This window comes from Urocitellus parryii, chromosome 8 (assembly GCF_045843805.1).
Source record: "Urocitellus parryii isolate mUroPar1 chromosome 8, mUroPar1.hap1, whole genome shotgun sequence".
In the NCBI taxonomy this organism is placed as follows: Eukaryota; Metazoa; Chordata; class Mammalia; order Rodentia; family Sciuridae; genus Urocitellus; species Urocitellus parryii.
The window spans coordinates 47,079,706-47,105,055 of record NC_135538.1 but is presented as its reverse complement, the minus strand read 5'-3'; the positions used below and the strand labels follow the sequence as shown (position 1 = coordinate 47,105,055).

At 36.1% G+C, this 25,350-nt stretch overlaps 1 protein-coding gene across 1 annotated transcript in view; it reads right to left on the bottom strand.

The window, feature by feature from the left end:
• Positions 1–25,350, bottom strand: part of Frk (fyn related Src family tyrosine kinase) — a 96,330-nt gene that overhangs the window by 14,714 nt on the left and 56,266 nt on the right. The window contains exons 3-4 of the mRNA XM_026414991.2: positions 982–1,145; positions 23–191 (exon numbers count right to left, since the gene is read on the bottom strand). Coding sequence (XP_026270776.1) covers positions 23–191; positions 982–1,145 — 333 coding nt within the window. The remainder of the gene's footprint in view (positions 1–22; positions 192–981; positions 1,146–25,350) is intronic.

Below are 25,350 nucleotides of genomic sequence, written 5' to 3'. Positions count from 1 at the left end.
TTAATCTTTAATATTTTCACACCTGGTTTTAACGTCTTTACGGCCACTGGAGTAGTGTTGTTCCAGAGGCCTTCCCAAACTTCTCCAAACTGACCGGATCCCAATCGCTTCAGAAGCTGGACAGAGTTGCGGTCTATCTCCCACTGGTCCACGGTCTTATAGGACAAATCAAAAGGAGTTGGGACTTGTATCTGTTTTGCAGAATAATGAGAATATGTGTAAGAGAAAAAGGAAGATTAACATTCTGTTGTTCAAAATAATAGTGTAGGTACTTGTTGAGGGAAATATTACTTTTAAAAACAAAAACACTAGAAGTTACATTCTAATTCCTTGAAAATAGAAAACAATTGTCGGAGATTCTGCGTTGTTAACTCTTTAGATTCATTCTCTCTCAGATCCTGCACTTTGATGTCCATCTGTAGCCAATACCATGCTCACACACAGGTCTGCAATGATGTGTCCGCCTCTCTGCTCAGCTAAACCCTCCCAATTTCAGCCTCCATTGGAGTTCCACTCATTCACAAGGCCTTCTCAAACTCTGGCTGTAGTATTAACTAGATATAGTATACATTTCTGCAAAATATGTATTATATATTTTTGCAAAATAAAATCAACTCATTTTTGTTTCATTTGTTTGTTTGTTCATTCATTTAATAAATAAAAATTTTTAAGTAGGAACTATCGGCCCTTCAGCAAACAAAACGGGCAAAGCCCCTGCCACCTTAGAGTTCGTAGTAAAGATTTCCATCTGACACACTTTCTCTGTTGCAACTATGAAACTCACTGTAATGGCACAAAATCAGCCAACAATAGTAAATGAATGAGCATATCCCTTCCAATAAAACTCGTTTACAAAAATGAATATGAAACAGATAGTTTTCCTCTTCCTGCCTTAAGTAAACAAATGATAAATTTCTTTTTCCTGAACTGATATCACATGGCAAATACTTAAAAACAGTTTGAAAGCAGAAAGTAGTTCACCTTTAAGCATGGTTTCTCCAGCTTGACACACAGGCCATCACTTGTGGTGGTGTAGTAGTTCACGAATTCATTCAGTGTTGAGAAAGTTTTTCTCCGGGTAAGGAAAAAGCCCCCTTGGTCTAGTGTCCTGATTCTGTAGTGTTTCACAACTCCTTCATCTAAAACTGGAACCCAAAATAAGTCCTGTTAATAAACTTATTGCCAAAGCCAAGTAGAATCATTCTGTGAAGATTTTCAATGTGTGGCATGAAATTTATATAGAATTCAACATTTCTCAACTTTGTCTCAGAAGAGTTAAGGAAGTTGATCAAGGATACACAGAAAGAAAGATTAACATTCTGTTGTTCAAAATAATAGTATAGGTACTTGTTAAAGGAAATATCAAGAAAGAAAGAAAAACGGGAGGGAGGGAGGGAAGGAAGTAAAGAAGGAAGGAAGGAAGGAAGGAAGGAAGGAAGGAAGGAAGGAAGGAAGGAAGGAAAAAAGGAAGGAAGGAAGGAAGGAAGGAGAAAAGGAAAAAGAATTTCAAGATCCTAGCACTAAAGGAAGTACAAGATAAAAAATAAAGAAGTGAGGTTAATACTAAAACCATTCCATGCTTTGAGGACTACACTTGATTAAAAAAGCCATAAAATTAACTCTTATTCCAGAAATTCAAGGTAAAAAAAATCTTGTCAGTTTCAGAAATCACAGTGTCCCTGTGATAAAATCACAAAGGTGTTTAGAAACAGTTGAACTCTTTCTGGTAATTTTTCCATGGAGTTTGATAACATGAGACTGAAATAGAACAAAGAGGGTCCTCAGTACTATCTTACAATGTTATAAGGGACTCTGCAGGGCCACTCACTGTACTCACTGGCCTCAATGTAGGCTGATACCAGAATGTCCCAGCACAGCTCAATAAAAGCAATTCCACAGGTCCTAAAATGATGCAGTTCACATGTGCAAATTTCCTGCAGCTTTGACTAATCCAAAGATAAATCTCATAGGATCTGAGAGAATAAACAATCTGCATCATTTTTAGGTAGTCTGACTTACAGTGAATATTTTATTATTTCTCCTTGCTACCAACCATTGTTCTTTCTTCTGTTATTGGCACTTCAATCTTTCGCATAAAACCATTGCTTCTCTAAGAACATATGATGCAGAGAGACTTGGTGCCCACCTTGAGTTGAGGGAGGCCTAATCAGACCAGTTAAATCCAAGGAGCACCAATTCCAGGGTTCACTTCAGGGAGCTCCAGGAGGTCAAGAGGAGTTTTATTGCTGCTGTTGTTTTTGTTTTTGTTTTTACTGATGGGAATTTGGAGCTATTGGCAGAATCCTTGCCTCCAGCATGGAGCAAGCTTACATGAGGAGAGAGGTAGCCCCTGGAGCCAGCCAATTCTGGCTTTACAGCTGCAAGAGTCGATTATTTTTTGCTTAAATTAGTTTGAATTGGGTTTTCTGCATTTGCATTCAAAATATTGACTGGTGCAATTCATACCTATTCTTTCACTTAGCAAAGTTATTGATGAGCATTGAACAGCATTTACTGTGAATGTAGCTTTCTGAGTTCCTTCTAAATATAGAAACTTATGCTCCAATAACCAGGTTTAACTGGAGCAAAACTTTCATGAAAGGAAAGAAGATGTTCTCATCCCAACATGGAGGTGTACTGAAGGTATGCCCATGGCTAGGAAAAGAATTTCTTCACAAAAAAAAAAAAAAAAAAAAAAAAAAAAAACAATTGGTGCACACCTGGCTAGGTATAGTGGAATGACTTCTTATACATAGTTGAGCAAAGCATAATTTTATCACTTTTTTTTTTTTTGGTATTGGGGATTGAACCCAGGGGCACTCAACAACTGAGCCACATCCCCAGTGCTTTTCTATTTTTTAAGTTATTATGTACTAAGGTTGAATATAGTCCTGTCTATAATAACTCTACCAGCACATATGAAATCAGCAAAAATGCACAATATATTTGCCAAAGCACATATATAAGAATGCTTTTGGTGGCACAAAAACAACCCAAATGCCATAAACTAAGATATAGAATAAATTAATATATTATTGCTTATTTGTCAAGTGGAATACAATACAGATTTTCAAATAAACAATCGACTACACTTAACATGAATGAATCTCACAATTTTACATATGATTCCATTATTAAAAAGTTTAAAATGACCCAAAATCATTGATATGAGGAGTCAGTGAGTGAGGTATCAGCAGTATCCCACACAGTAACTAAGTATTGGTTACCTGGATATATTATGTAAATATTTGTTAAATGCTTATGAACTGTGTACTTTTGTTATGTGACTATACATCAATTTAAAAGAACACTAAAAGAGAATAGTTATCTGCCTCTGTTCATGTTCAAGTTCCCAAAATGCTACATCATGGTGCATGCTGCTGAAATATTTAAGTCTGCAAAGTTAAAGTAAATGCCACCTAATTCTCATGTTGGGTATAGGAAATCTCAATCAAGTATTCATAGAACATTAACTTTAACCAAATAAATTTTCTGGTAAATACTGTGAGAAACCTAGCTGCAAAAATGCTCCTTTAAATCACTGAATGGGTTGACTTGTGGTATAAGATATTTGTTACAAGCCAGAAAAATGCAGGGGGAATAGCAAACAAAATAGCAACTACAGGAATTCAATACTAAATTTGAAGGTAGCCTATAACAGTATCAACAACAATAAAGTAACCAATACAGCAGACTAACACAACTATAATTTAATAGCATACCTTTCATTTTCTTCCCAACACTCTTTAGTTTGTACTCCATGGCAATTACACGGCCGTATCCCTAGATAAAAGCTCCAGAAAAGATTTGCTTCTCACTTATAGGTATCAGACAGTCCTACTTAAAATCAGAAACACACTCACAATTCACTCTACTCCTTGATTAAAATGCCCAATGTTCTCCCCTTTACAGCCCAGGCCTGCTTCCAGCTGAAGGGCAGTCACGTAAAAAGTGGTCTAGGTGGCTTCCTCTCTATTTCTCTCTCTAGAGTTGCTCCCTCTCCTTGGCATTGCTTGCTGAGTTCTGAGTATTCAGGGAAGAAGCAGAAGAAGGAAGGGCAAGAATGGGAAGCCCACACATAGAAGGGTCTCACATCAGTGGGCTTCACAGGCAGAGCATGCGGACAACGTTTCCAGCTGACTCCCCTGTGGGCACTCAGATAGGCCCTCTAGAGCTTTCTCATCCCTGCAGGACCCCCCATTACAGCTCCCAAGAGGCAGGTTTTCCTAGGCTGCCTGCACCCTATGGCTTCTCAGCTCTTTCTTTGGCAGTTCATCTACCACACTTCACCCCACGAGGTCTCTCCTCACCCTCTGACAGAAGTGCACTTGGGGGGCTGGGGATGTGGCTCAGCGGTAGCGCGCTCGCCTGGCATGCGTGCGGCCCGGGTTCGATCCTCAGCACCACATACCAACAAAGATGTTGTGTCCGCCGAGAACTAAAAAATAAATATTAAAAAAAAAAATTCTCTCTCTTTCTCTCTCTCCCCTCTCTCACTCTCTCTTTAAAAAAAAAAAAAAAAAAAAAAAAAGAAGTGCACTTGGGTGGAACTCTGAGCTCCTCCAGGCCATCTATTTACAGTTCCTTGGCACATTTGCTCATGTAGGAGGCCCAGTTATGGTCAGGAGATGAGGCACTTCTTATCTTGCCAATTGATAACTGGGAGGAAAGGCTGATATCACAAGGCACTTCTATCCCAATGCCATAGGCTATGCATACTTCTCAGCCTACATTGGGCACGTGTGTTCTATCCTCCAATAGCAGAGAACAGAGAGCAAGCTTCTTGTGGCCTTTCCTGAAGGTCTTTCTCACTAGTTTGGGGCTCCCACTCATCACTTGGAAGAGAGTCTGGGCTCAGATTGTGCCCATACACAGTAAAATGCTCTCATCAAATCCATGCCTTCCACATGTGAGGAACCCATGAGCAGCAGTATCTATCTTTGACCAAATCCTTTATAAATCTGGGTATGGGGATCTAGCTTTGGAATTTGACTTTTATTTGATAGCCTCAGTCAAAAATTCCATTTAAACATTTCATTTTTATTGAACCAAGCACTCTGCTAAGCACTATTTTGCATTATTTTGTCATAGCTTCATAACAGTCATACTGGGTAGGTGTTTTCAGACCAATTTTGTTGCTCATAGAAGAGAATGGGTAGCACAGCCAGGATTCAATTCAGGATCTGATGATGCTAAGATTCATGGTATCCAGTGGGTTTCAGATTGACTAAAACACCTCTGGTTCATGACAATAAAATTTCATCCTCTGAATATGTGAAATGTTTACCTTTCAATTCTTTTGATTAAAGTACGAAGGGCAAGAGTATGTTCAACTTCTCCAAAGAGCAGTTTCTTAAGTTACAGATTTTTTTTTAAACTGGCTAAAATACATCATGATATTCTGATCTGTCAAGTTACCAATCCCACTGACTGTGTGACTCTTGGGGCAAGGTTAATTGCCCTGTATAATCATCACCAAATAGAAGGCTTTTATTAGGATATAGAGCTTAGCTCATAATAGATTTCTGTATATGGATTAAAAAGCTAACAAAAAAATCAAAGAGAGCTGTAAACAATATCATGTCAGTCTCAATTCATTTCTCCTCAGTGTAATAAAAAATATTAGAAGTAGAAGGGTAGCAAAATATAAAGTATACCTGCAATTTATATAAATTACTAGCCTGAAAATTCAAGCCTTGCCATTTATCAAAAAGAAAAGTGCATAAATTATAGCTGAGATGTCTGGTAAGCCAATAGCTCTGTAATTGGAAATGATGAAAAGCAATAAAAAAAATTCTCCTTTTTTAAACAAGATTGACCATTTTCTGGATCCAAATTGAAGTGGACTATGTGTAAATTAGACACAAATTTATGGATCTCACTTTAATGTACCACAAAATATCTAATAGTTTGCAAGCTAGAGATTAAAGTCAATAGATGACTGAAGGGTTAAAGTACTCCTTGTTATTTTCTTAGTAAGGGATGCAAATCACAATGATTGATATGGCTTTGGCAATTGCTATTGATTATAAAGAAAGCCCAAGCAAATGTTTGCCAGATCTTTGTAGATACAGGTTTAAGCTCTCAACTATAAACCCAAAATTTGGCAATACATCTAGGGTTTTTAAGCACAATAAGAGTGATTTTATTTAATAGGAAAAGCATTAGAGTAGGAGACTGGAGACACTGGTTAAAATTTATCTAGTATGCAACCAAAAATATGTCAAGCTCTCTGGGCTTTGATTTTTTTATTATTAAAATTTCAAAAGTAGGCTTTAAAAAATTCTTTAATTTCCAAATATTTCCACCTTCATGTTCAACTATTTGTGATAGTTGTTTTTTTCCTCTCCCAGGATCACAGAATTCTGAAATCTCTCTCCTTTCTCTCTCTCTCTCTCTCTCTCTCTCTCTCTCTCTCTCTCTCTCTCCTTTTTTTAAGGTCCATTCACAAAACAAATAATCTTCATCTTGAAACACTTGAACGATACTTTAATATTTTCCTATGAATTGTCTAGCAGTTAGCACCTTCCTCTGGGTATCAATTTAGATCCTAAACCAGCCTTTCCTACCCACCCAAGCTCTTCATTTTATCATATAACACTGTTTAATTGTGATGACACTTATCACTGTAAAGGTATCTCTGTGAAGATAAGGGCTCTGCTGTACTGATTCAATACCTAGTCGAAGCTTGGCACAGAGTGGTGATTTACATAAATACTTATGAAATGAATGAATGATGTCATCAACTCTTGGATTTTAAGTGAAATATAAGTTTCTGAAGTGTCCACTACAAAGTTAAATAGACAATCACACAAAGACTTTCAAGACTTAAGAGTAACCTGGAATCTTACTTTTAAAAGAAGAAAAACTTAGCCCAAGGATATAAATACTGGGATAGCCAATTAAGGTATATATCTAACTTTTTGACTTTTCAACATACCTCTATCTAGCATCATGACCATTTATATGTGGTTCATTCAAGGTTTCAATTTAAATAAGACTGAAATATATACATTCTTTTAAAATCAGATAACAGAAACATCAGGGAAACTAAGTACGGTGTAGTCAAGATGAATACCTTTAATATTACAAAATTCTTAAGTAATCAAATACAAAATATATAAATATGGTGTTTTTCTGGGGGGAGGGGAGGTACCAGGGATTCAACTCAGGGGCACTTGACCACTGAGCCACATCCCCAGCCTGATTTTGTATTTTATTTAGAGACAAGATCTCACTGAGTTGCTTAGCACCTCACTTTTGCTGAGGCTGGCTTTGAACTTGAGATCCTCCTGTCTCAACCTACCGAACTGCTGGGATTATAGGTGTGTGCCATCGCACCCAGCATATAACTATGTTTTAAAAGTAATTTTAAGTGTTTTAGTAGTGGAGTCCATACATTTGCAAATTCTCTTTCTCAATAAAAATGAATTCATGGGTCTTAGAACAAGGCAGAAAAGAATTTGCTTTTCCTTCTGTAATGTATTGTGCTCTTTATTACTGAACCAAAACTATTCCAAATCCTATGTATTATAAGTAAATGATAATGCTTATGCCATTTTTTATTGTGAATTACTATGTGTTCAGATTATTTAAGCATTTCAGTAGTTCAACCTCAAAAATATATAAGGCTAACTATAAAATGTAATGGAATCATTCATCAACAAAGTCAGTGGCGTCATGATTGAATTGAGTGAACAGACTAGGGATCCTGAGTTTACATCTTTACTCTCATGTTTGCTATTTGACTTAGGGGGAAGTGCTTCACCTGTCAACTGATTAATCTACCAGAACATGTCCAAGAATTAGGATATATTGCAGAGCCATATGTAAGCATGTATGAAGAGTATGAAAAATGTTCATTGAATATTGAAAGAGTTCATCTATTTCTGCACATTATTTTCCCTGTGGATTATACCACAGGTCACTTATTTGGCTGGCTTTACAACCAGAGTAGCTGAAGATATCCAGGTAAACTCAGATGGGGTCTGAGATTTCAGTCCTATTTTGCCAGATCCAAATGCATTTATATGTAGTTGATGACAGGTACACAGGCCCAGCTTTCTCCTAAGGCTGAGGTCTTATTCACATTGCTACAGAAGTAAAAAACAGGTTATCTGGCACAAAATAAAGGAGTGCTGTGAGATTTTATCATAAGGTACTTTCATAAATCTGTCCCAACTCTACAACACAGGTCACATATTGTTCAGAACCTATTAAATAATTATGAAAGCCAAGATATTCCAAAATTAGGTTTTTAAAAGACAGAAACTAACTTTGGAACACAACATAGACATGAAGTTAGAAGCTGTCTCTGAAAGACACAAAGACGCCTAGTCAGTTCAGTGAAAAATATCAGTCTAACAAGTAGTTTGGTATTTTATAGATAAATGAATGGTTGAGTGAACAGATTTTCATTTTTCAGCAGGTCTTCTGGCATCATCTGGGCACAGTCTTATTCCTACTGACTGATAATAATCTGTTCCCATAGTGAGTAAAACAATATGACTCCATTGATTGAGCAAAGGATTGAAAATCAAGAACTCTCTGCCCTAATCTTATTCTGCCAGTGATTTGTTCTTTGACCTTAGGCAAGGAATTTCATTTCAGTTTCCTTATCTAGAAAATGAGAATAATGATCTTATCTATATACCCCACAGGGATAGTTTGAGTGTCATTGTTCACAAAGGATGATAGATATTTCTAATGTGCAATGTGCAAGTTCGGGTATTACAATATCAGTATTATCAAATAGCTTTGTCTACTGAAAAGAGGCACTTCCAAAGTAACATTTTCTACTCTCTGCAACTAATGCCTAGAGAGCCCAGTGGCTACCCAACATATTCAGTGAAGAAATTGCTATTAATTCCAGGTGAGAAGATTTCTGTACTTACAAACTCTTGTTTATTTGGTCTTTGGGGGATTTGTTTGTACATTTTGAAACCATGACTCTCTCCACAATATTGCCTCAGAAGTTATGCTGAGTTAATTCTTCACTAATAAGTAAATAACACATAATTGAGTTATTAGGCTGCATTCCCCATTAAAGTAGAATTCAAGACAGGTACTTATTCTATACTGAATTCTTGCTCAGTATTATAGAGTAGAACTCCAGTATGAGCACTTTGAAAGGAGAAATTATATCTGTCTAAAACATTGACGTGGCATCATGTTAAAGAGTTGCCCTCTTGGGGCTGGGGTTCTGGCTCAGTGGTAGAATGCTTGCCTAGCACATGTGAGGCACTGGGTTTGATCCTCACCACCACATAAAGATAAATAAATACATAATGTATTTAAAGAAAAAAAAAGAGTGGCTCTTTCCTTTTCTGGGGGAAACAACATCCATTGAGGCCAAAGAGAACAAACAGAACTGATTCTTTCTATGCATATAACTCAACTAGTGGGTGCAGAATATCCCTGGCTCCTAGTAAAGAATATTCACTGTGCTATGGATGTTGGTTAGTAAGTTTTACTTTTAAACTGGTCAAGCCATCAGGCAAAGGTTCAAATGTCTATTTCAGATGACTCAAAAAAGCTTTTCACTGAAACAGTTATTCGAGGATATGGCTGAGAGCTCCCGTGTCCTGGGGACTTCCAGGATTGTTACAAGTCTAGAAGCCCAGCTGAGGTTACAGAGGAAACAGAATCAGAAATCAGAAACCTTTACAGACAAAAATCAAGTTCTCTCTTCCATGCCATGAAGCACAGAAATTGTGCCCTGAACCATGTATCTGTTCAAATGCTTGTCGCATTTTTTGAGGAAAATGTTGGTCCTACTCTCAAGACCCTTATAATTCAACCCTTCGTGGAAAGAAGCCAACCCTCCACCCCTGCATCAATTTCTGACTCCTAAATTTAATCCAATTTAGCTGGCTCCTAAATTTTCAGAACAGAATGTCGATTTTATTGTTTGTATATCTGGCGTCTAAATCAGAAGGGTAAATTAACAATACGTAATTGTAGCATTCAATATTTTGTCAGCTAATTTAATTGAAAGTCTAACACAGTTTCACATGAAAACGGTTTTTGCAGTGTCTGATATTGCAGAGAAACTCCAAAAAAACATAGCTTGACTCTTTATTCCTCTTGGGACTCTAACTTCTCACAAAGTATTATATCTGCAATAAATCACCAGAAATTAACATACTCGAATTATATTTTCTCAGTTTCCTGCAGAAAATCTTTCACTGGGTTAAGACAAAATGCAACATAGGAGCCAGTGCTTCTACTTTTCAAAACTTACCCTAAGGAAATAATTTAAATATTTACATGCATTTATTTAGTTAGTCCCTGCCTTATTTCAGAAAGCTTCAAAGGCTTGCATAAGTTTCAAAATAAAATAAAATTTAAAATAAGTGGATGAGGGATAGGAGTGTAGCTCAGTGGCCAAGTGCATCCTGGGTTCAATCCCCAGGACCCTAAAAGTTTAAGAAAATAAAGAATATATTGTTCTATTATAAAAAGATATAAGAAACATATGTGGATGAAGCAAGAGCGGGTAAAGGACAGGACAATGACTCTAGGATAAGGCTGATTATGTTTTACATGGGTGGCTTCAGATGCCCATCCAAACTGATGAGATGTAGACCAAAGATTTGGCCATGTGCTTTTCTAGCAGCTCATGGTAAATAAGGAAAAATATTCAGTTACCTGATTCTCAGAAGGAAATATTAACAAACTATTAGTCCAAAGCATTCATGTGCACGTGCATGCACACACACACACACTCACACACGCACACACACCTATTAATTTCAGGTATTAAAATGAGAAAGAAATTTCTCACATAGATCCTCATAAAGAAAACACAGAAAATGTAATAAGCAATATCATCAAAAACATCCTTACTGGTAAATACATCAACACACACACACACAAATAAAAAAATTGGTTCTTATAATGTCCATTATTGTGACCCATTTTCCAACATGAAATTTAATAAAAACAACTGTATAGGAAACTAAAACAGCACAGTTAATCAACCAAAAGAGGAAAAGCAATATGCATTAGGATGTTCATGCAGTATACTTATAGAATGAAATAACTATTAAATTGTAGTAAATCAAAAATCAAGTTAATTTTAAAAATTGTATAATTGCAAAAATTATCTAGAAATAATGTATTAAGTGAAATGAGGGGATATAAAATTTACAGAATATTATAATTGCAAACATGAGGATATATCTGGCAGCTCATATGTCCTGGAGCCATTTACTATTAAAGGAATCCAGCTGAGGTTCCTTGTGGAAGCCATAATTACATATGGGCAAAGCTGATTAAATTTGCCAACATGAAAATAACCGTTCGACTGGCAGATTTGTGGGTGTTTATTACATCTGTTTTCTAAACCAACTGTCATAAAGGTATATTGCCTTTAAAATAAGAACATACATATAATGCTTCTAGAATTTTTAGAGAAACAATTTAAAAATTAACTATCTACAGACAATGGCTACAGAGTTTGCTCAAAACATTGTCCAGTGTGATACTTGATATTCTTTATATTAAGAACTCATAAAACTCATTTCTCTTTTAATTTAATTCTTAAAATCACAATTTATCTTATCTTTCATAAGCCCATGAGAAGCATAATGTTTCCCTTTTTACCTTACCTTATCTGCCAGAGAACCCCTCGCTAAACTGATTTCTAAACTGTGATAATTATCTCCCAGTAGAGGCACAGCAAGACTTATTTCTCTGTTCTTTTTCACTGATTTTGTCGTTTTTATAATTAGCTGTATTTTATACTGTTTTGTTATTTTAAGTCAATTTAAAACATTTTGTAGACATAAATACATGCACAAATGAAATAATAAATAACAAAATGTCTTAGTACCCCTCCTAAACACACACAAAAAAACAATTTCAAATAAAAGTGAATTACTCAATAATGGAATAAGTTGGTTCTACAGGATACTGTTCATAGGATGTTTGAAGCTTCAAATTATGAGATTCCTCTGAAAGGACAATATTAGGTTAGACATTCCTTGCAAATTTTAGTGTTCTGTTAATGTTAATGAAAATTCATGGGGAAAATAGAAAGTGAAATGTGAACTACAAGAAGTTTTAAAGATTTTTAAAAATATTTTTAATGATGAGAAAAACAACAAGTAATCTGCTAGCTTTTTGCAGGGCTGGAATCCAAGTCTGGTCATGGAGGTGACATAATGATAGCAATAACTATAGGAACTTTTAACCACTTATTGCCTGTTTCCTGATTGAAGAAGAGTAAAAAAGATGACAATTTGTTAATTTCTCAGTAGGATGTTACATATTTCAAAGCTTTCTGAATGTTACTTCTCCTCAAAACTTCCAGAACTCTCAAAAAAAACCTTCCTGGTGAAGAATGTGAGCCTCAATTCTTGTTCCCCTTTGCCTCACTGAGTTCCAGTAATTAGTGGACCCATTAAACAAAGTAAACATGAAAATCATTAAGAAATGTAATGGATGGTAATTAAAATGACTTCAGATTAATTTTTTATTTTTAATTTTCCTCTCCATTACAAAGAATTATTTTTGTGTATAAGCTAATTTACTTTCACAATAGAATATTGTCTCCTTCCATTTTTTACCTTGTTTTAACATATTCAAGGGAACTAATTTGCTAATTACTCATTCTCATTTCTAAAAACATGTAGCTCTTATCCTTCCAAATTCTCACCATATTAAACAAGGATCCATGATAAAAGATGTTTCTGCTGTTTATTTCAAACATGTATTAGACAAAGGGTACTGGGGCCGTTATTTTACGCGTCAACTTGAGTTGACTAAGGGATGCCCGGAGAACTAGTAAAATAGAATTTATCAGTGTGTCTGTGAGGATATTTCTTGAAGGATTATCATTTGAATCATTAAAGAAGAATCACCCTCACCACTGTGGGCCAGCATCATACAATCCACTGAGGGCTTGAATAGAATGAAAAGTAAAGAAATGACAAATTTGCTTTCTCTTGTTGAACTGGAAGATCTATCTTCTCCTGTCTATAGACATCGGAGCTCCTACTTTTTGGACCTGGTCACAACCTACACTTCAAATGCTGGCCAATTCTCTTCCAATTCACTCTTACCCATTCAGGGGTGAATCAGCTAAACAAGTGAGAATTACTCAGTAAAATCCATCATTACTCTCAGAGAATCATTCAAAGTACACATTCTAATGCAAGATGGGCCAACATCTCTGTCTTTCCATGCAAAACGTAACATTCTTCATGCATAATAATAAAAATTTATTAAGTACTTCTTTAAGCAAGCACAGTGCAAAAGTGCTTTCTTATGAAATACTTTAATAATCTTTATAATAACACTATGAAATATGAAATTTTTTGCTATTTTACAAAAAAAAAATAAAGTTTATGGAGTGCTATGGTTTGGTTCTTTAATATCCCCAAAGAACAACTAAAGGCTTCGTCACCTGCCTGTGGTGCTATTGTGGTAGAACCTTTAGGAGGTGGGACCTAATGGAAGGAAGTCAGGTCCCTAGGGTATGCCCTTGAAGGAGCTGTTAGGACCACAACCTCTTCACCTCTGTCTCTTTTACTCCCCAGCTGCCATGAAGTGAGCAGCTTTGTTCCACCACATGCTCCCTGATAGGATATTCTGCTTTCCCACAAGCCCAAAAGCAACGGCGTCAACCAAACATGAACTGAAACCTCTGAAACCATGAGCCAAAATAAATCTTTCCTCTTTTAGGTGTATATCTTACATATTTCCTCACAGTGACAGAAAACTAACATATGGAGATAATAAATTGCTCAGGACACAGAAGAGGTAGATATGAGTGCTATAGTTCAAAACCAGGCAGTGAAACTCTGACACACACAATCTTCATCCACCATCTCCATCTATTGTCAACCAGCAGAGATTCTTAGGTTGTTATCACAAGGCACTGCTCACAGCTCTAAAATAAACAAATCCAGTGCTACAGTGCTGTTCAATAATAAGATGATCAGGCTGTGTATAAGGTCTATTTTTGTAACTGACACCTTTTTGAAACATTTACCCTATTTAATACTGTGACTTCATTATTAGTCTTACAACTTCTCAGGCTTTTCCCCCTCTGTTTGCTTTTTCAATATGGGTTCTGACCCGGGACATCATTTAATCTGTCACAACTTGTTCTTATTATTTGCAGACCTTCAGCTTCTACTACTGTAGGAAATGTGTGATGACTTTTCTGTCTCTGGGATGCTGCCCTCACTCATCTTTTGGATGCCTGAAGGAACCTCAAATAAACCAATAAAATTTTAACTCACATATTCTTATTCTCCAAGTTTCCTCTTATCTTGAATTCTCCATCCCAGTGAATGGCACCACCATCCTGAAAACCAGACTCTGAAGCAACAGATTTGAGGATCACCCTTGATTCCTTTCTCTTCTTAATTTCTTATCTCTGACTGAGCTTTGTGTCCCATCGGTCTTCGTCCCAACTGCGTCACCTTGCTGAGTGACCCCTCATCTCTCTTTCCTGGTTGAAATAAGGTCATATGCTACTTTCTCAGTCTCCAGGCTTACTGTCTTTCTTCCATGGTTACCAATGTACTCTTTCTAAAATGTAGATCTAACTTTTTTCTCTCCTCCTTAAAATTCAAATGTACTCCATTGTCTGAAGTTCAGGTCCTATAACAGAATTCTCTGCTGCACCCTATCCTGAATTTTTAAACACTTATTTATAATTCCTTGAAGGTACTATTCTGTTTGTACCCCATCTCTGTGTATTTACATAAACTACTAAGTATAACTAGAATGTCATTGTATTTATCTATTACAGACTAATTCATTTTTCAAGCCTGGGCTCAGGCATCTCTTCCTTTCTTAAGCCTCCTGGCCTATGCCAGAAACACAGCAACAGGAACAGCTCCTAGGTCCTTAATACCCCACTGTATCTCCATTTTTATTATTAAACTCATTCTGCAAATTGTTCCTCTATATTTTCACTATACTTCTCCCACTGAACTTTGAGCCCTTTGATTGTGGAAACCATGTCTTAATTTCTTTATTATCCTCAAACAGGCACAAAACTATATCATCATCATGACTAATATGAAGTTTTTATTGTCTGTCAAATGTGGTGCCAAGAGCTTGGTATACATTAACTCAGTGAATTCTAACATCAGCCCTGATGTGGGAAAATCAGGCAAAGTTGACTTAAATAATTTGTTAAGGTTACTCAGCTCAGCTATTAAGTAACAGAGCTGAGAGTGAACCCCCGATAGTTTGATGTCTTAAGCTCTGCAACCGATTAGACTAAGGGTTCTTGGTACCTGTTTCAAGAACAGGTAGATACATAAATAAACACATGAATAATAAATATAGAGAGGTAAGGTTCAAGCAGAATGTGAACTATTGTATGGGTTTTAATATTTATTTCTCTTATTTTCCCCTGTAATCCCAGTGGAAAGATCGTAAACCTGTGTTTCTTCCTCCTATCCAAACAAGTCTAAGGGGTTAGCAAACTTCCAAAAGCTGCTGAATTAGACTTTGAATCACGTGCCCAACATCCAATCCTATCATGAATTTGCTAAAGCCCAATTTATGTTACTTGATTACTTTTGGAAATAAAAATTGTTTTGATATGGTGATAATTTAGAGGTCTTCATTTTAAGTTCATGAAGCATTTTTCTATCACAATTCAAGAAAGCTTCAATAAACATCCTTAAGGACCTGCGGAAAGAATGTCCCTTGACGGTGAAAATGAGTTCACCCTGAGCCTCTCCCTTGAGAGGCAGCATGGTGGGGAAGTGCGTAGACTTGGTCTTGGGATGGAAATGAGCTGGGCTACTTACTTGCAAAGCAATTTGTCCTCTCTAACCTTCAGTTTGCTCGTCTGTACAGCAGAATACAAAACTCCTTAGAGGATCATTATAAAGATTAAAATGAATATGCTTAATTCAGGGCCATTGTTCCATGCCTGGAAGTTATAGTTACAGGTTACCAAAACTCCAAGCAGATGACACCACTAAGTCTGCCCCTGACATGGGCTCTCCTTGAGTGGCTTCTCCTCATCAGCCCTTTCAGAAAATAGGAAACACAATGAAGATGAAGATGGAGTGGGGCTAACACACTGCAGCTCAGTTTTCTTTTTCAGTAATGCTTTAAAACATACAGATGCTACAATGTTTGTTTTAAAAAGAATGATAAATGAAATCTCTATCCTATATTCTTTTTTTTAGCTTTTGTTAGACTTTTTTTTAATTTATATGTGGTGCTGAGAACCAATCCTAGTGCCTCACACATATCAGGCAAGTGCACTACTGCTGAGACCCAGCCCCAGCCCCCTATATTCTTTTATTAGAGTTTGTGATGCATTTTTTACACATTCTTTTTTATTGTATGGTGGGATAGATGTGCAAATAAGTTTAAGACAGATTATCCAACTATAAATCCCAGAGTCTTTCCTTTCTAGCTGTGTGACCTCAGGCAAGTTATCTTAATCTCTTTGTGCCTCAAGTTTCTTCATCTATAAATTGGTGATAATGATAGAATGTACTTCATAGAGATGTACAAATTAAATTTGTTAACCCATGGAAAAAGGTTCAGGGCAGTGCCCATCACATAGTAAGCATCTTTTAGGTGTTATGTATATTTTCAACAACCAATAAAGTAGACAGGACAGGTGCTGAAGTTATTTTACAGATAGTGAAACTGAGGTGCACACAGCAGATGGCCATAATTTCTGATTTACAATCTAGAATGAAATTATTGAGATAAAAAGGAAGGTATTAAATTATTGAGATAAAGAGGAAAGTTCCCAAGAAGCAACAAAATCATTACTACTAAAATATTTAATGCTTATCGTAGTGTACATACATTTTGTAGTAGTCAGAAAGTACAACAATAAAGTTGTACTTTCATGAGGTTAACTGTTAGTTAAGACCACTTTTTCATCACTAGTATGTGTAGATATTTATGTCTTAATTTCCAATAGGCAGACCATCCTTCTCCATTGCACTGACTTAGGGCTGTGGCCAGGGACTGACCTTAGTAAATGGAGCAGCTAACTATTGAGGGTTCTCGGTACCTGTTTCAAGAACAGGTAGATACATAAAGGAATGCATGAATAATAAATGTATAGAGGTAAGGCCCAAGCAGAATGTGATCTATTGTATGTGTTTTAATATTTATTTCTCTTATTTTTCCTATAATCCCAGTTGACATAAGCAGATCCTAGCAGAAGCTTTAAGTAGTATGAATGGTTTCAATCTCTCCCGTAATCTTCTGTTCTCCACCATGAGATTGTCATAACACAGGGTAGCTCCTTTGGCCTGCATCCCAGGAAGAAAGACAGAGAGATGAGCCTGAGCCTGGCAACCCAAGCAGTGTCCAGCTGAGCCACAGCCATCCTGCAATCTTCAAGTGACTAAGCTTTAGGTGCAAAAAGTTATTACTATAGAACACACTAAAGAAAGCATTGCAAATTCTGAATACTATTTAAAGATATCAGAAAATCCAGTTGTAGACCTAGATATATGTTCCCATCTGATTATCTTGGTCAAGTAACTTATCCTATCGAGCCTCTGATTCCTTTAGTTAGGAAAACTGTTTTGACTAGGTGATCCCTCCTGTTCAAATTCTCTAATACTAATACTCTAACAAGGAGATTTACAGAAAGAGAGTCTAATATGGTAGACACTAAAATATCCACTTTCTGAAAGAGAAAATCAAGACACAAATTTAAACATTGAATTGAAACCTGAAAATTCTGGAGCTTAATCAACATGGCAAAGTCACAGCCAGGGAAACATGGGTTATGCGTGGAATAATGGGGGTTGACACCAGGACCTGCTCTGTTCACTGGGCTTTCCTCTGACCCTTCATAGCAGCTCTGCCAATTTACCTAATCTTCCATTTTTGTTAACTAAATTGCTAAAATTAACAAAATGAAATATAGACAGTACACCACAAATTATAGAGAAAAAATAATAAGTCTAACATCTTCTTCTGTCCATCTCCCACGGAAATTGTCAAAGCTTCATAGTCCACTGTGATGCTAGGGACACTCAGCTAGAATCACAGGCAAGCTCAGTACATGTTCCTTGTTGATCAGGTGTGAGCACTAATGACAACAGCAAATGTTATATGGCTTTCTTTGTGCCAAGTTGCATTCTAAGCACTTTTCATTTATTAAATCATTTAATCCAAATAACACCATAAAAAGGTAGATGCTCTTTTCTTTATTTTTTTTACTTTATAAATTTCTTTATTCTTTTTAATTAGTTATACATGATAATAGAATGCATTTATACACTTTAATGTATAATACAAAAATGGGGTATCATTTCTCATTTTTCTGATTATACATGTTGTAGAATCACACTGGTCGTGCAGTCATATATGTACATAAGGTAACATATAATATAATATACATAAGGTAATAATGTCTGTTTCATTCTACAGTCCTTCCTATTCCCTTATCCCCTCTATTCCCTTCACTCCCTTCTACCTAATCTAAATAATTCTATTCTTCCTAGCAGCCCCCCTTATTGTGAATTAGCATCTGCGTATCAGAGAAAACATTCAGCCTTTTAGTTTTTTTTATTTCATTTAGCATGATATTCTCCAACTCCGTTCATTTACCAGCAAATGTTATGATTTCATTCTTCTTTAAAGCTGAGTAATGTGTGTGTGTGTGTGTGTGTGTGTGTGTGTGTGTGTGTGTATCACATTTTCTTTATCCATTCATTTATTGAAGGACACTTAGGTTGGTTTCATAGGCTGTGAATTAAGCTTCTATAAACATTTATGTGGCCGGGTCACTATAGTATGCTGATTTTAAGTCCTTTGGGTGTAAACCGAGGAGTGGGATAACTGGATCAAATGGTGATTCCAATCTAAGTTTTCAGAGGAATCTTCATACTGCTTTTGATATGGTTGCACCAATTTGCAGTCCTACCAGCAATGTGAGTGTACCTTTTCCCCCATATCCTCACCAACATTTATTGTTTCCTATATTCTTGATGATTGCCATTCTGACTGGAATGAGATGAAATCTTAGAATAGTTTGGATTTGCATTTCTCTAATTGCAAGAGATGTTGAACATTTTTTCATATATTTGTTGATCAATTGTATTTCGTCCTCTGTGAAATGTCTGTTCAGTTCCTTAGCCCATTTATTGATTGGATTACTTGGTTTTTTTTTTTTTTTTTGGTGTTAAGTGTTTTGAGTTCTTTATATGTCCTAGATATTAATACTTTATCTGATGTGCAGGTGGTAAAGATGTCCTCCCATTCTGTAGGTTCTTTCTTCACATTACTGATTGTTTCTTTTGCTGAGAAGAAGCTTTTTAGTTTGAATCCATCCCATTTATTGTTTCTTGATTTTACTCTTGTGCTGTAGGAGTCTTGTTAAGGAAGTCAGATCCTAGGCTGATGTGGTGAAGATTTGGACCTATTTTTACTTCTAGTAGGCACAAGGTCTCTGTGCCTAAGTCTTTGATCCATCTGAGTTGAGTTTCTTGCAGGGTGAAAGATAGAGGTTTAATTTCATTTCATTACATGTAGCTTTCTGTTTTTCCCAGCACCATTTGTTGAATAGGCTATCTTTTATCCAGAGAATGTTCTGTCCCCTTTGTTTAATAGGAGATAACTGTGTTTATGTGAGTTTGTCTCTGTATCTTCTATTCTGTACCATTGGTGGTAGATGCTCTTTTTAATTTCTACTCTTCTGAAAACTGAGGCATGGAAAAGCAAAGTGATATGCCCAAAGCCACTGCTAGTAAGAGAAAGAACCCAGACCAAGCAAACTGGTTTCACAATTGTGTATTATAAGCACCAATTCTGTTAATGGGATTATCCAGTTGAAACTGTGATGACCTTATCCTTCCAATCAAGATAATCTTAGCAAAAAAATCTGCTCTCAGTTTTCTTTCAAATTCCCAATGTAAGAAAACCATCACCAATTCTACTCCACCTGTTATTATTATTATTATTATTATGCCTACTACTGTGTACAGAAAGATAAAATGTTTCCTCAATTTGAGTATTTGCTTACTTATTTTTTTAATATTTATTTTTTAGTTCTCGGCGGACACAACATCTTTGTTGGTATGTGGTGCTGAGGATCGAACCCGGGGCGCACGCATGCCAGACGAGCGCGCTACCGCTTGAGCCACATCCCCAGCCCGAGTATTTGCTTACTTATTAAAAACTAGAGTATCACAACAAATAGTTATCTTTCCTTCGTAAGTATGTCCTTTCTTTGTGGTTGGCACCTCTTCTCCACTGTCAACTAGGATGTTTGTTCTAGAGGAAGAGTTTATCTTGTTTTCCATTGTAGCTCAGCCCTCTGAATACAACAGATGCATAGTAGGCATTCAATAAATATTTGATGGATGAATTAATGAATCTCAAGTTCTTTAAGGCCCGGATTACCTCTTTGTTCAGAATTATACATGTAACAGAAATATAGAAAATGATGTTCTCTATAATTATATAAAAACAGGCAATATAAATTTTTGGTTTTGCCCTTTATTTTATGCTTTCTCCTCCTCCATATTTTAATTTTCACAAAACCTTTTTACAAACATCTGCAGGTGGTAAAGAAATAGCTCTGCAGGGAGAAGGGATTGAAAGAAAGTCCCTGCCCTACTGAAATAAATAGGAAAATAAATTTAGTCCCTGTCATGCATAGGCTTTTAAGACAACAGAATACTTTCTCAGATTATAGTTTCTGTGCCAAAGTTTCTAATAAATTAATGCAAAGCACGTTTCTAAAATGCATTAGAAATGACTTCATGATTGATGGGATACTAATAAATAGTTATAAATTAGCTAATATGCATATATCATTTTAAATCATAGTTTAAAATTAGAGCTACTATCTTATTAAATTGGATTGTATTTATTCATTCAGCTTTTATATTATGAACACATTTTGCATAGCAATCACCACATAGATAATAGATGTCAAAATCATTAAGAAAATTTAAACCTTCTTCAATCTTTAGAGATTAATAAAGTTAAACTACTGCCAGTTGCATACATTTTCATTTAGAGCACAAGTTTCTAGAAATATTTTGAAATTATAAATTTGTTTTCAGCTAAAATCAGATATCTTCCCCCTCTCTGTAAATGAATGGGCTATGAAAACTAAAAACAAAACCCTGTATTTTGTTTGTATAATGGTATGTTATTTCCTGACACTCCACAAGAGGGAGCAAATTTGATTGAAAGTCTTCCAATGGCCCATGCTCAGAGTGGGGGACAGAAAAGCTGCCATAGGGTCTGGATTTCAAAATAAACAGTTCACATGTGGCACACATAAAATAAATTGTAGACAATGTCTCTGTACCAACACATAAAATACTCTAGGCAGATTTGATTTTGTAGTATTTTTTCAGTAATACATTTTTGCCACTTAGAGTAACAAAGAAATCTCTTACATAATTTACTTTAAATTGAGATGCAATGCTTGTTTAGATGTTACTTACTTGAGACATAAACTAGACTAAACTTCTCAGGCCTAGTGGAAATAAGGAGGAACTAGGAGGTTTGTGGGTCACTGGCTTTCATTTACTGAGCCAAGACATCTTAATTTCCTGCCCAATCCAAAAGTGACACCATGCTTTTTCAAATATGCTTCCTTCTTCTCTTTGCCCCTTCTGTCTTCACTGCTCAAGATCTTTAATCCTTCTCTTTTTTTTCCAGTATGAGATTAGTAAGTTAATATATGGACCCAAGAACCAGAGAGACCTGTCAATCTCAGTTCTGGTACTGTCATGCTATCTAAAAATATAACCCATATTGAATTTATCATGACCACATTGATAACATTACAACCTAATACCTTTGTTAGTTATTCAGGCATACGGATGATGGATGGGCAATTTACAGATCTGCCAGTTATTTGTTAAAGAAATCAAAAGTGTGTCAGAAAAAAAAATAATTTTCAATTCTTAAGGAGCATCATGATTTTTAAAAGAAAGAAAATTCTTAAGAATGGACATTATCTCAACAAAAAATTAACTTTTATGCACACTGTTTTTCTTAGTTTCACTCACTACCAGGTACAGTGCAAATTGTTTCATCTCTCCCATCATGCCTACCTTACTAATCCCTTCTAGAAAATCAATTGTTCTGTTTTGTTGAGCACTGTACACACAACTTGATCATTATACTTGTCACAATGTAAGCTACTTAGTTGCCTACACAATCATGCCCCATAGTAAACACAAATGAAAATTCTATAGTGAGTGAGTGAATGGATGACTTGAAGAATACATTTATGTTTTTAAAAGAGTACAAAATGTCCCTCCCAATATTTCTGAAAATTCCTTTTCTATATGAAAGCAAGGTGAGGCAAGGAAAAAAGTCAGTAGCATTCCTTTTAAAATCGTCCAGCTTTCATAAACAAGCATTTATCAAAAAACCAACAAACAAAAAAATCTTTGTATATGCCAGACAAGGTGCTAAGTCCTGAGTATCTTGCTCAAAGAAAGTGAAAATAAAGATTAGGAAGCTGGGAAGTTCAAGCCTTAATCATGCAATAGCTGGTGTGAATCTTTCAAGAAGCACAGTGTGATCTAAGGCAATATGAAAGATTAAGCTGGAAATGGGTTTCAGCTTAAAGGGCTGAAATGCAAGGTAAATAGGAATTTATGTGGTTTGTAAAAGAGAGCTATTGAAGGCTTTTGACTCCTCCAGATAAAAGAGAAGAATGAGATATGATAACCAAATGCAATGCCTAAGCCCTTATTGTATCAGCCAACAAATAAATAAAGAGCTAGAAAGGACATTTGGAGAGATCTGAGTATGTAGTCTGTAATAGAAACCAGCGTGAAATTTTCTTGGTTTAATAATGGCACTATGGAAATGGGGAAGAGTGTCTGCAATCATAGGACATGCAGACTAATATTAAAGTTTATAGAGCTGAAGCCACCTGAAAACTGTAACTTATAAGTAGATGTATGAAAATCCAGACATATGAGTGATGGAGAAAGTAAACATCACAAACTGTTAACAGCTGGCGAGTTTAGGTGAAAGTATGCAACTTACCAACTTTATCAACAAAGTTAGGCCCCCAAAATGTATATATATATTTACAATAAGGGGAAAAATTTATATTGGGTGTTCGTCTCTGATGTTATAAAGGAGAATTCTAAGTCCAATTCAATTTTCATTCTTTTGTGATTTTTTTTTTCCTGGAAGCTCACAGAATTTTTTTTTTTCATTTATCCTTGACATTAAAGCACTTTAAAAAGTCACCTTAGGTATAGAGTTTTTCATATATTTTGTTTGTAACTGCATTCTTTCAATTTGCAAACAGGTTTATAGAACAAAAACTCAGGAAAATTTCCTTCTACTACATATTTACTATTGTTTGCATTTAATTATTCTGATAAGTTTCTAAGATATATCTCCTCTTTATGCATCATCTGTCTTCACAAATTTTGATCTATTTTTCTTATCTCTTCAGAGAGCTTCTCAAGAATGCCCTTTATATCACTGAAAGCTTCCCCGCAGTGACAATTTTACTGTTTGCTATCTCTCATCTATTGCCTTTTCATGCTGCTTTTTATACCTAATTTCATAGAATGTGTGCTTTCTTGTATTCTATGATTTCAAACCAAAGGTTTTTCAAATTTTTTCTTCTGTTCCTTTTAGTGAATGTTTTCTCTACCTTCAGGTTTGCCATCTCTTATGCTCCTATTTTTTTTTCCAAACCATGTTTCATATAAAAAGAAATAATTCTATGCCAACTAGTTTGGGAAATTCTCCATTGAGAAAATATAATTATTTTTCCATCAGACTCCAGAGACTCTTTAATATGCTTTGTAGAGTCAAGACAGAGGAAATGTAGTACGATGTTCTTTTAATGCCCTTAACTGCTGAACCTTCTGTTCTGTGGAACATTGTTGGCTTACCAAATAATTCATGTTCTAGAAAATAATTTGGGAAATTCTGTTATTGAGTATCCAGAATGTCATGACCTCTTTTCCTTTTATATTCATCCTTGAATGAAAAAAAACCTGTCATTTAGGGGAAAACATATGCACCTGTGCTCATCTATCCATTTGGAGAGGATACATTTCCTTCTGTTAGCTCAGACATAGCAGGGCTGCTAAGTCACCAAACTTCTAAAGATTGCCTAAGTCTAGCAAACACCAATCCCCATGAGTTTGCTAGAAGAAAGGTGGATCTTCTCCTACTCTCCTGGCATGCTTTCTGGCAATTAAAAAAAAAAAACAGAATTCAATACTTTGTCATTGCTATGGCCTAATGATTTCTGTACCCACCTCCCTCAACCCCCTCCCCTGCCCCCCCAAAAAAGTCCATCTATTGAAGTCCTAATCCACAACATGATGGTACTTAGAAATGGAGCCTTTCGGAGACAATTAGAGTTAGAGAAGATCACGAGGGTAGAGCTCCCATTATAGGATTAACTTTATAAGAGGAAGAAACCAGGACCACTTTTCTGTCTCTGTCACATGAGGATACAGCAAAGAAGGCAGCTGTCTACACACCAGACATTTAGCCCCCTGCCCCCAAACACCAAAGCTGCCAGCACCTTGATCTTGGACTTTCAGCCTTAAGAATGTGAGAAATAAATATTCATTGTTTCAAACCACCTCAAATTGACAGTAATGCTGAGGGGTTTATGTTTGTTTAATAAGACAAATTTGTGCAAATGACCACAAGAAAGCCATGCTTTTAATTCCCTTTATTTCATAAGGTCAGCTTCACACGCCAGTCTGCAACACACTAGTATCAGTCATCATCTTTCGCACTTGTAACATTTGTTGGGTGGGAAGCTGTTGTCCCTTGGATGTAGAAAACGAGGGGCAACACGTGGATGCTTCAGAAAGGCCCAGATCAACATCACTTCCACACAGGAGAGCACAGACCGACTAGTTTCCTGGTGTGTTAGTAAGCATTTCGTGACTATGACTAAAATACCCGAGATAAACAATTTAAAGGAGGAAAAGCTTATTTTGGCTCACCGTTTCAGAGGGTTTAGCCCATGGTCAGTTAGCTCCATTGCTCTGGGACTGAGATGAGAAAGAACTTCATGGCAGAAGGGCAGAAGACCAGAAAGGTACAGGAGAAAAATCTGCTCAGCTCATAGCAGCCAGGAAGGGAGTTGGGGTGAGGCAGTGAAGAAAGGAACTGGGACAAAATATGGCCTTCCAGAGCATGCTCTCAGAGACTTGCTTCCTTCACCAGGCCTCACCTCCTAGTAGTTCATTCAACTATCAATGGATTAATCCACTGATAAGGTCAGAGCCCTCATGATCCAATCATTTCCTAAACACCCACCTCATGACATTGCTATATAGGGACCAAGTCTTTAAATAACATGAACCTTTGGAGAACATTCCAGATGATTCAAACCATAACACCTTGTCCATACAAAGT